This window comes from Panthera tigris, chromosome B2 (genome assembly GCF_018350195.1).
Source record: "Panthera tigris isolate Pti1 chromosome B2, P.tigris_Pti1_mat1.1, whole genome shotgun sequence".
Taxonomy (NCBI): domain Eukaryota; kingdom Metazoa; phylum Chordata; class Mammalia; order Carnivora; family Felidae; genus Panthera; species Panthera tigris.
The window spans coordinates 122768268-122785486 of NC_056664.1; the positions used below are offsets into that span (position 1 = coordinate 122768268).

At 41.9% G+C, this 17219-nt stretch overlaps 1 protein-coding gene across 3 annotated transcripts in view; it reads right to left on the reverse strand.

Moving 5' to 3' along the window:
* The window catches only part of IL20RA (interleukin 20 receptor subunit alpha), a 36173-nt gene that overhangs the window by 1529 nt on the left and 17425 nt on the right, over positions 1-17219 (reverse strand). Inside the window, exons 2-6 of one of the 3 annotated variants that reach the window (XM_042985353.1) lie at positions 13103-13238; positions 7038-7216; positions 5421-5596; positions 4716-4860; positions 1579-1718 (exon numbers count right to left, since the gene is read on the reverse strand). In XM_042985353.1, the coding sequence (XP_042841287.1) occupies positions 1579-1718; positions 4716-4860; positions 5421-5596; positions 7038-7216; positions 13103-13238 (776 nt within the window). Of the gene's footprint in view, positions 1-1578; positions 1719-4715; positions 4861-5420; positions 5597-7037; positions 7220-13102; positions 13239-17219 lie in introns of all 3 variants that reach the window. The other 2 variants (XM_042985352.1, XM_042985354.1) reach the window with 2 other exon arrangements.

Genomic DNA, 17219 nt, shown 5'->3' on the forward strand with positions numbered 1-17219 from the left:
CAGGGAAACTGGTTTGAGGTTAAAATTGTGCTGGGGCTATGTGGAAGGTGACTGTTTAGATGGCAAGTCATGAATTATGTGACAATCCTCACTGCCCACCCCATGAAGTGATTCCATCCAACACTACAAAATATGACATTCAGGGGCGCCTGGGTGGCTCAGCGGGTTGAGCGTCCAACTCTTGATTTCGGCTCAGGTCATGATCCCACGGTTGTGGGATTGAGCCCCATGTTGGGCTCTGCACTGAGCTTGGAGCCTGCTTAAGGTCCCCCCACCTCTCTCCCTCTGCCCCTCCCCGACTCGCTTGAATGCAAGCACGCTCTCTCTCTCTCTCTCTCTCTCTTAAAAAAAAAAAAGACAAAATACGACATTCAGCCTCATTCCTTTACAAAATTTTGGTTCCAGAAAGCCACTTGTGATCAATTCTCTTATGAATTATCCTCCCAGGAAAGGTCTCCCTGTGCCATTAGGAAGCTAACTCTAAAGCCTAAAAGCAGGCAGAATAATAGAAACGTTGAAATGCCAAACTAACAGCTTGCATTGCGTACATGGATGCATTGTGCATATGTGAACATATATTTTAATAACAGGCAAAGAACCCATTTTATCATTGAAATATGCCCAGCCCTTCAGAGCCCTTCAGTGCGCAGTCCAGAAGCATAAGGTTTACTCCTTCTTCTTCTATTTTCTTGCTCTCCTTGCTGTGAATGATTGTCCTGGCCATTTTCCTCCTATGTTTTCCACTCCATGCCTGTCTCTGGCCCTGCATCCCACTCTCCTCTTTTAGACTCTCCCCTTGGCTCCCCTGGACAACTGCCACAGTCTCCTAGCTGCTCTCCTTGTTTCTAGTCTTACTCCCTCCAAAGTTGTCTGAGACCCACCATCCAGTTGGATCTAAAACCCGATATTGACCATGAAGGTTCCTACTCAAAACCCCACAGAGATTTCTCCTTGCCAACAGAATGTAAAATCGAAGCCCCTTAGAATAACATCCCGATTCTCCTGTCCCCTGGCCCTAACACCCCCTCTCCACTTTCACTTCTGTAGCTCCTCATCAGCAACTGTATGGTTCAGCAAGATCATGTGGTTTTCCAAACATCTGCTCACGTTGGTCCCTGCTGGTTTCTCTGCCAGCAGTAGGTGCCCTCTTACTCCCCTTTCATAACCAAGGCAGGGCATAAAGCTTCTCCTGGACCCCAACGTGGGGTTCAGTGCCCTGCCTGTGTCCCCAGAGTCCTCAGTGCCTGCTTTCATCTTAACCTTCACATACCATTTTGAAATTCGAGTCCTCAACTGAACTTGAACGTCTGGAAGGGCATAGATCGTGACTTAATTTATTTGTGTACCTCAAGACCTGGTCTAATCTGCTCATTAAACCTAAAATCTTTGTCAAAGCTGAGGAATCTTTCTCTTTCGTTATGTTAGTGAGTTAACCTAGTGCCAAAATGTTTCTTTCTTAATTAATTAACTCTTTAAACTCACCCTGCTTATAAAAGGAATGTGTCTGTTCTAGAGCCTCATTTTCTACTCTGCTGAAAGTGAGTGGTTATAATGACTCCTGCCACACTGAGCACTCACCAAATTTGCTGGGTGTTTCTCTTTGCTGACATGGATATATCTGTACATGGAGTAGCCCATCACAGAAAAAATAAACACGGCAACAGATATGGGCAAAACATACCAGAAGATGATTTTAACCTTCAATGCTGATGTTTGATCTGTAAAAAAAAAGAAGAGGGATAGATAGTTGTGATGCGGTATGGTGGGAAAACATTGGCAATGTCATGAAGCTTTGGGCCGGTTACTTACATTTAGGAATCCAGTCTTATTTATTAATTGAGAAGCTTGAACTAAATGTGATAAGGGGTTTCAGAATTCTTACTCTTTGACAATAGCTGGTCTTAGGGAATCCTCTGGACTTACGGATGCCTTAACAACCCCATCAGCAGACATTCCAACATTTTATGTCTGGCTATGAGATTGATGCTGGGTCTTATATATCTGAAGCTAAGTGTGTCTAACATTCAGACAACTCATACACTTTAAGCCAACCCACAAAACCCTCTTGATAGGATCCCATTAAGCTGCCCCACTTTTCCATGTACTCATTGGGCTCAATCTTTTCCATAGACTCAGCAGAAGACAGGAATGTATGGCATCACCTTGTGTGTTATTAATAGAACCATCCTCGAGCGGGTTGGCTAGACTTTCTGGGTAGGGAGCTTGGGATGTGTGTAGGGAGGTGGCTGAGCTGGTGTGTGTGAGGATGGCAGTAACTCCTTTCCAGGTCCTGTTGCACTGTCGGTTCATGATGGATGAAAGTCCATAGGGGACTGGAAAGACCTGGTGAACAGCTTTTGAGAAAGCAATCCTGGCCCACCATCAATCAGACTATACAGTTGTGAATAGGGCTTATTGTGACTAACTTATATTTGTTGCACTCCTGTAGGATACTAGAAGTTGTGATGGATATTTTTCTGTCCCCATTTGGCTAATCCATGGTACCCAGCTCTTTGGTGCGATATTCTAGATGTTTCTGTGATATTAGCATTTAAATTAATAGACTTGAGTAAAGCAGATTAATGTAAAGATGAAATCTTTATAATGTGGGTGGGCCTTATCCAATCAGTTGAAGGCTTTAATAGAAAAAGTAGTGACCACCTCAAGAAAGAGAGAATTCTGCCAGCCGATTACCTTCAGACAAGAACTATAACATCAACTCTTTCTTGGATATCCAGCCTGCTGGATTGCCCAACATATTTTGAGCTTATCTGCCTCTACAATCATGTGAGCCAACTCCCTAAAGTAAATCTCTCCATATATATATATATATATATATATATATATATGAGAGAAAGAGAGAAAGAGAGATGGGTTCTGATTAATAAAATCAGAGTGTCATGGGAGCTCTCTAATCTATACAGATGTTTGGATACTCTTGATGCCTAGGCCTGAGACAAAGTAGCAAAGTCACAATCCAGTTAAATACCTAGTTAAAGATTGGAAATAGAAGTGTCATGGACAATGAGGGTGGTTGACAATAGCCAGTGGGAAAAGTCCAGGACCAGGTGTCCAAATGCAGGCTCTTCCACCCCAAACAATTCCTGACGAGCACATCTGTCCTCAGGTTCCACATAGAAAGATGCCAACAGCACAGCACAGATGTTCAGGTAGCCAAGCGTTACGTGCCCCTACATCAGACTACAATTCAGTCTAGCCCTCTTAATACAACCTCTGGTCTTGGGACTGAACTTGCCCTAATTGAAAACCGCCATGACGACATTGACGGATGGCACTTAGTATGTAACAGCACATGTTTGCCACAAAAAAACAAATAAAATGTGTCTATATTTTAGGGATTGGGGAACTGTGGAGAGCAGAAATATTTTTCAAAGAACAGTCCCCAAAGAGGTAGTATGGCTGGGATACCATGGAAAGGTCGGAACCTGAAATGATGCCTCCTTATTTTGTGACCTTACTCAGACTAGTGAGACAGGTGGTTCCACCTGTTCCCGGGAAGGATTTAATTGAACCTGTACTTGGAGCTGCTCTCAATCTGCCAAGTGCTCAAACGATCTCCACTGGAAATGCATCCCTACCTCCTGGCCACTGATCAAGCTCTTCGTAAACGGAGCACTTTTTCCAAATACAAAGATGATCTCTTCAGTCTGCTTTGTTTTGCCTTTTGCTTGCTTAGCATTTCCGTTTTATTTGCCACACGGCAGAGCCCCCTTCATTTTAAAGGGGAAGGTATGGTAAGGATAGAGATTCAAAAATAAAGCCTTTCACTTTTGATATGTACTCACAAAATCCCCTTTTTATTCCTTGGGACAGTTTCATCTTGCAATGCGGGTGGTGGGAGGGAGGATGGAAGCGGGGCTCCTGTCACCATTGTGATCCCAGAGCTGGCGATGGGACCGGGTTGGGGAAGAGGTGTGGCACTTGTCGTAGGCCAGCATGTTTGGAAGGAGGAAATGGAAGAATAATGGGTGAAGAGCCATTCGATGAGGGTAAACTTGAGGGTTTATTTTCAACGTTCAGGCTTTGAGTTCAAGCTCCTCACAACTGTGGGGAGGAACAAGTAGACAAACACCATGCTCTGAACTCTGTGTCTCCTAACGGGAATGAGAATCTTCAGGCAAGTTCAGAAAACATGAGGAGAAGACAAGAGGAAGGAGAGAGAGGCAATGGCGGGGGAGTAACTGCTGATCTGCTGACCCCAGACCCTCCTGCAGCCAGTGAGTGACATCTGAATACAACTTGCAGAGCCTGTCATTTGCATTCCCGAGGGAGAGCAACAACTGCTGTCTTCAAGTGTTTCTAAGATAATGTTTTGTTTCTAGCAGTGCAATTTGATGTTGAAGACCACAGAACTTCTATTGACAAAAGTGATTACAATTAAAAAAGAATAGACGTGCATAAAAATTCTCAATTGTTATTTTCCCACGGAAGAGGCTTGTTGGCATTGGACACCAAGGGACGGGTGCTGAGAGTTCCCCAGGGGGAGCAAACACACCCTTCACGTTGGCCAAGTTCAATGGCCAAGTTTCAATTCCAGGCTGCTCCACGCATTTTCTGGTGATGGTTGTTTCTGCCTCTGTCTCAACTTGTTTCTGGTAGACATGGGTTTGTCAAAATCTTGTTTAGAACTGCCATCCTTCTCCTACTTTGATCAGATCTCCTTCGCAGACCAGCTGAGATTTTTTTAAGCTTACCTTTCTGAGTACGGACACACTGCTTCTCAGAAGGCTGAGCAAGGCGAGGGGGCCCTGGGACAAAGGTCTCCACACGCACGCAGTACAGGGTGTCTGGCTCCAGCCAGCTGAGCACCAGCGTGCGGTTGGTCACACACTGGGACCACTAGGGCAGAGGATTGCAAACAGCAGTTAGTGCCACAGAATCCCAGCACCATCCCAGGCAGATAGCTCTAGAAGGAAGTAAAACGCTAAGATACCCCTAAATCCTTTGTAATCACTACAAGCTTTTCTTCCGCAACAGTTTTAAAACGTCCCTTTCCTTGAGCTCGGCAGAGCATGATCAGGAAATGGACCCATTCTGGGAACAATTCTAAATAATAACACATGGATGGATTTCTTAATCTGCCTTGTCCCATGTTCTTGCTGACATCTTTTTTCTTGCGTGGAATGTGACCGACAGGTGTTATGCAAGTAAAAGCTCTCCATCAAAGTGACGTGGACAGTGGTTCTCCATCTAATAGCAACATCAGATCCCATTAACAGAGACTCTGTAAGGGAAATCTGAAGGAAGTTCTCGAGTTTTCTACGTATTGGCTTCAACTGCTTCTTGTATGGCATCTCTTTTGAATATCGTATCTTCTCAGGTTCACATGCGTCAGGATGCCTGTTCCAGCACTAGCTGCAAAAAGGAATGCCGATGATATGTCCCCATTCCAGGCTTACCGTTCTATTAGACTTAGCATTATATACGGACACGTTGTACTTCAGGTTAGAGTAAATTTGTTGCATGGAAATAGAACTTTCTTCTGGATTTCTCTTCCACTTCTCTGGAGCCGTCAGAACAATAGAAATGGATTTCTCATCTGTAGATAAAGCAACTTCTGGCGGGCCAATTTGTGCTTAAAGGGGAGGGGAGAGGGAATGATCATGTTCAGAGGTAGAAATCACCGTGGATAAAACTACAATATAATCCTACGGGGATGAAAGCCCTACAGCCCACCTCTTAGTTGAGACGCCTCAGAATGCTCTAAGGTGGGCCCAAGTTATGCTACATCTTGAAACGATCCTTTCACACACCCTGACACAATATTAAAACAGAACATTCAAGTGTTGTATTTACCTAGTTCCTAGTCACATGGGTAAACAGATGGAAAATAGAATTAAAAGTGTTTACGACAGTCCTATGACATCAAATGAAAAGTTGGTGATAAATTGCATTAATACGAACTGTAAGTGATGAAAATCAGACATGGAGGGATGAACCACTATTAAAAGACCTCTGAAGAAGCACCCGGGGGGCTCAGTCAGTTGATGTCTTGATTTTGGCTCAGGTCATGATCTCATAGTTTGTGAGACAGAGCCCTGTATCAGGCTCAGCACTGACAGCGGGGAGCCTGCTTGGGATTCTCTCTCTCCCTCTCCCTCTGCCCCTCCCCCGCCCATTCTCTCTCCTCTCTCTCTCTCTTTCTCTCTCAAAATAAATAAATAAACTCAAAAAAAGACCTTTGAAGATGTGATTGGAATGACCTATAACAGAGATTCTCAAACTTTTACCACAAAGGTCCACACAGGAAATGTTTTAGGCTTTACAAGCCATGTGATCTTTGTTGCAATTATTACTTATATAAATGTAAAAATCATTCTAAGCTCTTGGTCTGTAGAAAACTGGAGAGGTGGTAGTGCTTCATTTGGTCTGAGGGCATAGTTTGCTGACTTCTGATCTAGAAGGACACCAGAGGACGGGCTCTGGCCCCAGGTCTCGAGGGGCACTTATAAATTTCATGATGTCGGCTCTGAGTGGGTCCTCTACACCTGAGTCAGCCACAGAATAGGAGATGGGAAAATTTAAAAAGCAAATATCAGGATGATGCTGCCTTAATTCTGAGTTACACCTACAAATTACATCATCACACTACCAAGTGTCTAACAAAAAGAGAGTTTGGCAATCAGAGCACCGTGAATCAATCTTGTGGACTTAACGCCATGGTTTATAAACCCACAGCAATTTAAAAAAAAATCTGTCAGTTCCTCAAATTTCATAGTCCCCACTAAATAACCAAACAAAATTGAACTTGGATAATATTGGCATCTAGTGTTAATTTTGGACCTGGGAGAGATCCTAGGGATGACTCAACCAAACTTCTCACTCTAAAGATGAAACTGCGATCCAGTGAGATGAAGCCCCTTGGGCTGGTCATTCTTGGAGCTGAGGGACAGAATGAGAACAGAGCCATGCAGAGCACTGGTCTCTGGCGAGACTGTCCATGAGTCTAAGACTGTATACTCGACGGTCAGATGAACTTGATATTATACGTGTTTATAGACAATTGTGTTACTTACTCTCTAAGAATGGATAGAATCGTCCGGTTTCTGCCCATTTGGAACAATTCGTTTCCCAAATGGCCTTAACTTTGGCATAATATTGGTGTTCATAATCGGAAGTTTCCACAGAGAGATCACAGCAGGTCCTATTGATATTTCTACATTCGGATTTATTCAGCCATTTTTTTTGCCCATATCTGCTGAGAAAGAAACTGAATTAATAACGAGGTGCCCTCTGTGCTTTACAATAGAGAAAAAAAAACAGTCCTTATGCAAAACTGAATGGAAGTTAAGGCCTTCTCTGCAGAACAACAAATGTGCCTGTCATTGAGATAAAAAGGAATCCACGTTTGCTGCTGGCAATTTTTTTCATGAGCTGTCAGGAACATGAGTCAGAGTTTCTGCAAACACCTTTCTTTTCTGTGAATTATAATGTGGATTGTACATTTTGAAAGCATGTATTTTATTATTATTCTTGGGCTACAGTAAAAATTCTACGTATTGTGTGATCAATTCTTCTAGTAATTATCCACGTAAGGTTTTAGTCTGCCATGCCTACAAAGGTCAATTTGATGGGTTGTTTTAAGAAAAATTAGTCATTTTTTTTCTCGGAAGAAAAATTACCTTGACATTCTCATACAACTTAAAAATCTACTTGCTATCAAGGGTTCTAGGGAAGATTCACTAGGTAGAAGTGTATGCCACAGTAATTACAGTGATGATGACGACAGTGACCAGGCTGTTTATATTATTTCTCTTTTCCTTTGTTGAAAACACAAAACCCATAGCAAGGAGGGAGGGGGAAATACTTTTAGAGCTTTTCAGGTGGGGGAGACTGAGGGATAGAGAGATTAAGTGACGCCGGATGAGCCAGTGAGAGAGACCGGGTTGCATGGGAGGCAATGAAGGGATTCATGCAGGTGTGTTGGGGTTCTAGAAAGCTAACTGGTGTAGCACGGAGAACGCAGTGGGTTAGGAGTGGCAGCCTGGGGAGCAGCTGAGAGGATACTGCAGTGGTCCAGGTGGAAGATGTAGGTGGCTTGGACAAGGACAGTGGTGGCAGAAGAAATGACAGGACAAAAGGAAGAAATGTTGGGAGCCAAGACTTGGTAACTGAGGTGAGCAGGTGAGAGATGAGGGAGATAACGATGTTCAGGATGATGTTTCTTTTCCGTCTGGGACAGTGGTCATGTTTGCCAAGATAAGCAACGCCAAAGAATGGGTTTGGGAAATGGGGAGGACGGATGGGAGGAAGGAAAGGTAACAAGTTGTGTTTCTGCCATGTTGAACTTCAGGTATGTGAAAGCCATCCAGATGCAGATGCCCAGTAGGCCCTGGGGCTCAGCAAAGGGGTGGGAGTGGGAGGCAGTGATTTTGAAACCAATGGCACAAAACTGCTCATTGAAGGCATAGGCGCAAATGAAATTATCATGGAGACAAAGCAAAGCCTAGGATAAAGTTCCAGGCTCATCAGGGTTTAAAGGTTGGATACAAAGTACAGTTGGAAATAGCAGCTAAAGAGACAGAAGGAGAAAGAGAGATCACAGAAGTCAAGACAAGAGTATGTCTTGAGAACAAGGAAATGTCAACTTTATTTAGCATTGACAAAGTTTAAGGGTATCCTCTCTTTTCAGAATATGGCAACAGATTCGTGAAAGCAAATGTCTCCTGTTTCATAAAGTACCATACATTCCAGAAGGCACTAGAAATACAGGTAAGATCCTGTTGACCAACTTCTCCATCAAGTGGTTACCATTGCCTAAGGGCTTTCAAAACTTTTTGTGGCTGTGAGCCACAAAAAGAAATCTGTTTTATGGGGCACCTGGGTGGCTCAGTCGGTTAAACATCCGACTCTTGATTTCAGCTCAGGTCATGATCTCACAGCTCATGGGATTGTGTCCTGCGTCCGGCCCTGTGCTGACAACGTGGAGCCTGCTTGGGATTCTCTCTCTCCCTCTCTCTCTGCCCCTCCCCTGCAGGTGCACACTCTTTCTCTCTCTCTCTCTTTCTGAAAATAAATAAAGAAATATTAAAAAAAATTTTTTACACTGGGACCCGGCTCTCATAAACATACATATATTTAACATACTAAAAACAAAGGTTTTATAAGATAATATTTAAACTTGACTACATGCCATGAATTCCGTTATTTTCCACTCCAATCCTGTTCACGCCATTCCAGTCCCTTCTATTAAAAAATAATGCTAGTCATATCCCTCAAAATTGATTTCATGGTCCATCAACAAGTCTTGACTTATGTGTGGTTTGAAAAATACTGCCATCACTGATTTGATGCTCTCTCCTCAAACTTCCTTATTCTGCCAAGGGCAGGGCAACTTCCCATGACAGAGGTGGGTGGAGGAGAAAATACTCTTTCCCGGATTCTGGACAGTATGCTTTGTAAGTCTTACAAACTGATAGACCTCAACTATTCAGTGAGTACTCCAATAATGATGTTTATGCAGGGCAGAAAGTCCTCTGGAGCCCTCAGTGGTCTCTGACTGGTTTCTGGTAATGGCAGTAAGTGCTTATTAAGTGCTGGGACCCATGCTTAGGATTTGCATGCTTTATCTCATTTAATTATCCTAACGACCCTAGCAGGTAGGTGCCATTATTTTCACCCTCTTGTACAGATGAGGAAACTGAGGCCCATGGAGACAAATTCATATGACTAATAACAGCCGTATCTGGGATTTGAACCACTCTTCCCTAATGCCAAAGCTCGTGCTTTTAGAACTACACGGTGTTTTTTCGGCATTAAATTCTTTTGGCAGATATAACTTAAACTTTTGTTAAAATTTCATCTTTTACTTGGAAACAAGCTTCACTCCAAAGGGTAAAAGCATATGTAACTTGCCCAAGGATACCTGGGTAGGTTCATAGCCTAGCTACAAACCACGGACTGTTGACCGTGCTGCTGCGCTTGGGAGCCTTGTCGGTGACATATGCTACTCTGTATTCCTGTCATCTCACACGTGCACAGGCATGTAAGGCCTCTAACATGGCAAGTGTCTTTTAAAATACTCACTTCTGAAAGTTGTACCATCTAAACTATTTGCTCTCCCAGAGCAGTGATGACTCTGCCTCTTTTCTCGTTATCCTTTTCTGAATCAAAGGAACATGTAAAGGACAGAGCAAGCTCTTTGCTCCACCTAATAGAAAAGGAGGCCAGGGCATAGTCAAGAGCCATTTCTCTTTGCAGAATGATGTCTTCTTTCCTAAAACACCAGCTTCCAGAGAAACTCCTTGAACATGAAAGTGAGATTCTGGATAAATGAGGTCATTGTGAATAGCAGCTGAAATATTTCACTGCCTTTAGTGGCCAGGATTTTTTTTTTTTTTTTCAAAGACAAAAATGGCTTTTTTTTTTTTTCAAATGTGATATTTTTTAACTCAATCAGAAAAATATAATCAAGAGAGAGAAAGAAATCACCCTAAGACCTATTAGGCCAAAAGCAGTTGGCATACCTGATTCTGGACGTCTCATGCTTCTCTATACACACGGGAATGATTATATGACTGCACACAGAGGCAATAACTAGATTATACCACGCATATCGTTTTAATCAAAGCTGTAAATTTAACTTGATTTGAACTTGAATAGAAAAAAATTGAAGCGAAAGTAAAGGAATTGCTGTGGTTCATGTGTTTCATCACCACAAAAGATACTAGTTCCTAAAAGATATTTTAAAATAAGAAAATAGCTTATGAAAAATATTGGGAGTTTAGTTATTAAGATGATGAAATATTTTCAGTTTAGATCACATTTAATGGCTTCCTGCTATGAAAGTCTGTACATTTAAAGTTTTCCCCTACCTCCTAAAGTTCCATAAGCACATTTCCCATCACTGTTTAGTCTTAGCTCTTCACTCAGATGGTTTCGGTGTGTTTACCAGTCTTTTCACAGTGACAAATAATGTTGTCAGTACTAAATTCTTCATCCAGGTTCATCTTTATTTCTGTCGGACAGATATCATCTTTAGTGAGTGGTTTCCTCCCCCTCAAGAAGGTCTCAAGGGAGTCCCATCCTGAGATCTCTCACTTGCTTGAAAATACATCTGGTGAACTTGACAAGAATCCCAGATCACATCTATTTCTCCCTTAGAAGATGTATCGCTGTCTTCCGTCAAGTTTTGCCAGACGGAAATCACCCCACTCCCCCTGTTCCGTCCCACTTGAGTCCCACTCTTGCTATGATCATCATAAAGTACTTCATTTTCTTAAAGTTCAATAACCTCACCAGGATATGTCTTCCAATGCTTTTATTACATTTTCCTAGACAGAGCATGCATTTATGATGTGTAATTCCAGACAGTAATTATCACTTTTCAATTATTCCTATCAGTTAGCTATAGGTTTTTCATCTCTGTAACATTTTTATTTTCCATCTTTTCCCTAAGTTCTGCCCACTTGCCTTAAAAAAAAATCTTCCTTTTGTTTTAGAATCTCTTCTTTGACTGTTTGCTTTTTCCTTCCTCCTTTCCCTTCTCCCTTCCCTTCCCTTCCCTCCCCTTCCTTCCTTTTTCCTCCCTCCCTCCCTTTCTCTATCTTCCTTCCTTCCTTCCTTCCTTTCTGACTTACCATTAGAGATCATGTTATGTATGATTCAAACTATGAACACTTATTGTCTGAATTTTTCTCCTTTTTCCATAAGGAAGCTTTTCAGGAACTTTTCACTGTTGTCATCTCCCTCTCCCTCTCCCTCTCCCTCTCTGTCTCCCTCTTCTCTTCCTCCTCCTCCTCTTCCTTCTTTTTGTCTTTCTCCTTTGCCAATAATTATGGAGAAATGCTGTGCCAGGTTCTGTGGGACTATTACTCTTTGAACAGGGCCAGCTATTTACTGAATATTAAGTGAATGGGTATAGGAGTGTGGGAAGTCAGACACCTGTTCTCTAAATCAGATCATTCCCTTTGCTGGAGAGCCTGCTCACCCTCAAGTTTTGGAATTACAGGAGGCTGATGTGCCCCATGGCACATCAGTAAGTCACGGTCCCCCTAGGCTGCCTCCCAGCCATCGTCACCTCCCCTCCCTCCTGCACCCACCTCACTAGGGTGACTGGGCCTATACAGTGGATATGTCATTTGAATCCCTTTCAGCTCCTCTGTCTCTGACATTCTGTGGCACTAACTGGGGCTCGTGGGGACACTTCCTCAATTTCTGGTGGTGGAAATCCTTAGATTCCACATCCTAAGACTGTTAGGTAAGCCTCTTAGTACTATGACATTGATTCTTGTATAAAATTATTTTCTACTGTTGAAGTTCAAGAAGATTAGACACTGTCAGTGTCTGTGGTTGTTTTCCTTCAGATTTCACAGTATTTGGCTTATATCCTTCATAGTTTATGGCTTGGGGTTTGGCCATTTCCTCTGTTTCTTTGAAGATGGACATAGTCCATCTGTTTTGCATTCTTTCTCGCTTTCAATGACTTTTGAGGGAGGGATACAATGTGAAAATGTCCGTCGCACTACTATTTTTAATAGGAAGAGCTAGTGGCACAGAATTCTGCACTCAGTGTCACTTAAAATTGTTAGTAACTGTAAGTTTAGACATTTCAGAGATGATGGATTTCCTTGTTTGCTCAGCTGCAGAATAACATTTTGACCAACTTCTTTCCTCCATTTAAGTAACTTTCCCTCGCCTAAGCACCCAATGCTTCTGTCTCCACAAAGAAGTGTTTTTCTTTATTTAAAAATTTTTTTTTAATGTTTATTAATTTTTCACAGAGAGAGAGAGACAGAGCATGAGCGGGGGAGGGGCAGCGAGAGAGGGAGATGCAGAATCCGAAGCGGGCTCCAGGCTGTGAGCTGTCAGCACAGAGCCCGGCGCGGGGCTCGAACTCACAGACTGCGAGATCATGACCTGAGCCGAAGTCGGACGCTCAACCGACTGAGGCACCCAGGCGCCCCAAAGAAGTGTTTACCTAATTTAATCTAGCAGAACGTCCCAAGAGAATTTAGTATGAAATATCTAAAACTTTTCTTTTTTCCAAATGCTTACTTAACAGACGGTTTATCTTTGCACAATTAATAGGTGTCTGAGTCTTATGTGTATAAACTATCAAAAAGGAAAAGAACTAACTTACATGAAATACTGCACAGTGTAAGTAAGTTCAGCTTCTTGTAGACCCTCTGGCGGACTCCACTGTAGGATGTTCCTCATGTTTATGGAAAAGAAGGTGATATTCGTAGGCTTAGGTAAACCACCAGAGACGCAGGGAACTGCAAAAGGAGAGAAGAACTGAGGTCTTAATGGAGAAAAAAGAAAACAAAGTCCCTGTAGTAGATGGTCTTCAGACATGGCCCCCACAAGCCACACCTTCTGGGACCCGTGTCCTGTGTATTTCCTCCCAAACCTGAGCTGACCCCATGGCTCACTTCAACCAACAGAACGTGACGGAAATAAGTCCAGGACTGAGGCTTAAGAAGGTCTGGCAGCTTCTACCTTTGCCCTTTGGAACGTCCTGAGCTGCCATGTAAAAAGCTGGGCTACTCTGCTGGAGAAATCACATGACGAGGCCAACAAAGAGGGAAGCATTCAGTGGTCCCAGCTGGGCCCACCTTTCCAACCAGGGGGCCAGAAGGAAGCCACCACGGACGTTCTAGCCCCATCTGCCATAGACTGAAGCTGCATGAGAGACTCCAAATAAGACCAGCAAAAGAACCAGTTAACCCTCAGATTTGTGAGAAATAATAAACTGATTGTTTTAAACTACTGAATTTTGCGGTGGTTTGTTGTGCACCAGCAGATAACTGAAACAATTCATTTGTTAGATACAGAAAGAAAACTTAGGATGGATGGCCCTGACAGGTTTGAGTTTTGGAGGTTGGCGTTAGGGGCAGCTTTGCTGAAGTATGGAATAAAGCCATAATTAGAAAATAAAGCAGTGAAAGAAGACAATGCATTTAATTAAATGCTGGTATTTTCACAGAACTGTGCTCTAAGAAAACTATGCTAGGGGCGCCTGGGTGGCTCAGTCGGTTAAGTGTCCGACTTCGGCTCAGGTCATGATCTCGCAGTCCGTGGGTTCGAGCCCCGCATCGGGCTCTGTGCTGACAGCTCAGAGCCTGGAGCCTGTTTCCGATTCTGTGTCTCCCTCTCTCTGACCCTCCCTCGTTCATGCTCTGTCTCTCTCTGTCTCAAAAATAAACGTTAAAAAAAATAAAATAAAAAAAAAAAAAACAAAACGAAAACTATGCTAGAGGATTCCCTTTAGAAGTTCTTTGTAGAGAAATTATAAAGAATTGAGTCACTCCCAACAAGTTAGAAAAGGACGAAAGGCAAGTGGAGGGTAGTTTCTTATAAAAGGATAGTCTTCCATAGGACAAATAAAACGAGGATGATCCTGGAATTAAAATAAATTAAAAAGATCACTGGTAACAGGTAAGAATCGAAATATTAATTTAAAATATTGGAGAGGCTCCTGGGTGGCTCAGTAAGTTAAGCGTCTGAGTCTTGATTTTGACTCAGATCATGACCTCACGTTTCGAGAGATTGAGCTTCGAGCTGGGCTCCGCACTGACCCTGCAGAACCTGCTTGGGATTCTCCGTCTCCCTCTCTTTCTCTGCCCCTCCCGTTTGTATGCACTCTCTCGCTCTCTCTTGTTCTCTCTCGCTCTCTCAAAATAAATAAACAAATTTTAAAAATTCAATAAAATAAGATATTGAAGAGATCACAAAGTCCTGGGTAATAAACAGTCAGATTTTATAAACAACATATCTTATTAGAAATACACATTTTAGTCATGGAACTTGGAGAGTAACAAATTTTGACCCTTCAATCCAACCTTAGGAAATGAAAGTTAGCCTACTCACCGAAGACTGGTCAATTCTTAGCTAAAGTCTCATAATTCTTGTGTAAATTTGCTGGGACTAATTTGGAGAAGGAAATTAGCTTTATCCTGAGGGTAATCATTGGTTAAGATTAGGACTATACAACATATTATAACTCCACAAACCAAATGAAAAGAAAAAAAAATTCTTCAGAGTTAAATTTTGTCATAGAACCCGGTTTCTAAGCCAAAATAAGCTCTTTAAACGTATAGCAGAGTAACCAAAATATAGGTGGTTGAGTACGTGTTTGGGTGTATGTGCATATGCTATATACACATATATGCACAATGGCTCCTACTTTTAACCCTGATCATTTTTTAAAATATCTGTTTTATTTTTAAGAAGAAAGTTAAATACTCAAAGAGAAGCTCTATCAGCTGATTACTGTGTGGGTTTGAGTCTGGTAGGAGTAGAGAGGATCTCAAAAAACACAGCCTACTCAATGTCGTCTTTGATTTCTAACCTTTTAACTCTTTGGAACCACTGTGTTTCAACTGGTATTGGCTTTTTTTTTTCCTGGAGATTATAGGCCGTGAATAATTATCAGTGATTTCGTACTGCTCTGTGCTATCAATAGGTTCTGATTTTTAATCAGATTTTGGAGGATGAAACAGAGAACATGGAGAGGCAGTACCAGGAAATATAGTACTTTTCAACCCTTCAGAAGTGAGGAACACTTTTAACATAAAAAGCTCCAAAGGGTCTTTTCAGATCTAAAACCTGTAGTTCTATATGTTTATATGACACATACATGTGAAGAGTGGTTAGCATCTTGTAAGAACTAAAATTAAAATAGACCGTGTGTTATAATATCACAGATGGAAAATATTACCAAAACGTGACTTCACAGAACTAACTGATAAGAAACTACAGTATTTGGTTTGTGGCAACTTGAGTTTGGAGATATAAAACACAAGTTATACTAGATATTATAGTCTAGGCACATGTCTCCGTGTTTAATCTATACAAATCTTTATCTTCAACAACACTGATTTCTGTTCATCTTTATTTTTAAATTTATTTTTAAGTTTTTTTTTTAATGCTTATTTATTTTTGACAGAGAGACACACACACAGAGTGCAAACAGGGGAGGGGCAGAGAGAGAGGGAGACACAGAATGCGAAGCAGGCTCAGCACAGAGCCTGACGTGGGGCTCAAACTCATGAACCGTGAGATCATGCCCTGAACCGAAGTTGGACACAACCGACTGAGTCATGTTCAGTTGTTCATCCTGAAGTGAAAATAAACAATTGACAGAATTCTCAAGATTTCTAAGACCTACTTTAAAAGTTTTTAAGAAATAAGCTGGAATAAAAAAAATGGATTGTTCATTCCAATTAATGTAACTTAATTTTCTCGGTCACTGTCACGGGGGAAACAAAGCATGAAAAAGGAGGTCACGTTCTGGTATACCCCCCATCTCTGTCACACCGGGACACAAAATATTCCTTGTTATGACATGGTCTGCAAGTTTCTGAACCATTTTTTATCAGAGTAAATTAAGCCATGTAATCATCTTTCTTAACATCTTGACTGTCTGCCTTTATTTCCAGAAATGGATATTTATCAGTTGTGGGGGGAGGGTTGATAGTGATTTATTTACCTGTATCATTTATAATATTTGTTAATTGTGGAATTTTAATGAGTTATCTTTGATCAATGGAAACAGATATTTCTTGCTATGGTGAGGTTTGACCTTTCCGCAAAGAAGAGTTGTAAGGAGAGGTCTTTAGGCACGATTAACAATTATGTTGATAGTGAGATCCATTCATGACAGGCTAAGAGATTTTATTTTAATAGTAGATATAGTATGTGAATAAAACTCAATTTGCATAAGACTTTAAAAATTTTTTAATGTTTATTTTTGAGAGAGAGAGAGACAGAGTGTGAGCAGGAGAGGAACAGGGAGAGAGGGAGACACAGAATCTGAAGCAGGCTCCAGGCTCTGAGCTGTCAGCATAGAGCCTGGCACGGGGCTCGGACCCATGAACCATGAGATCATGACCTGAGCCAAAGTCGGGCACTCAACCGACTGAGTGACCCAGGTGGCCCTGCATAAGACTAAAAAATATAATAAATATGAAAGCCTTTATATGCCATAGTATTTAGTTGAAGTGAGCAAATGGCTAGCATATAATGAAAATAGTAGCTAACATTTATTGAATCCTTACCATGTAGCCGACACAATTCTATGTGCTTTGTACAACCAAATCATACAATTCTCATAATAGCTCTATGGAAGGTACCCTTATTATCATCTCCATAATACAGATGAGGAAACTGAGGCACAGAGAAATTAAGTTGCACAAGTTCACCTAGCTAGTAAGTGGAGGAGTTGGGTTTAGAACCCATACTCTTAACCCCCTCAC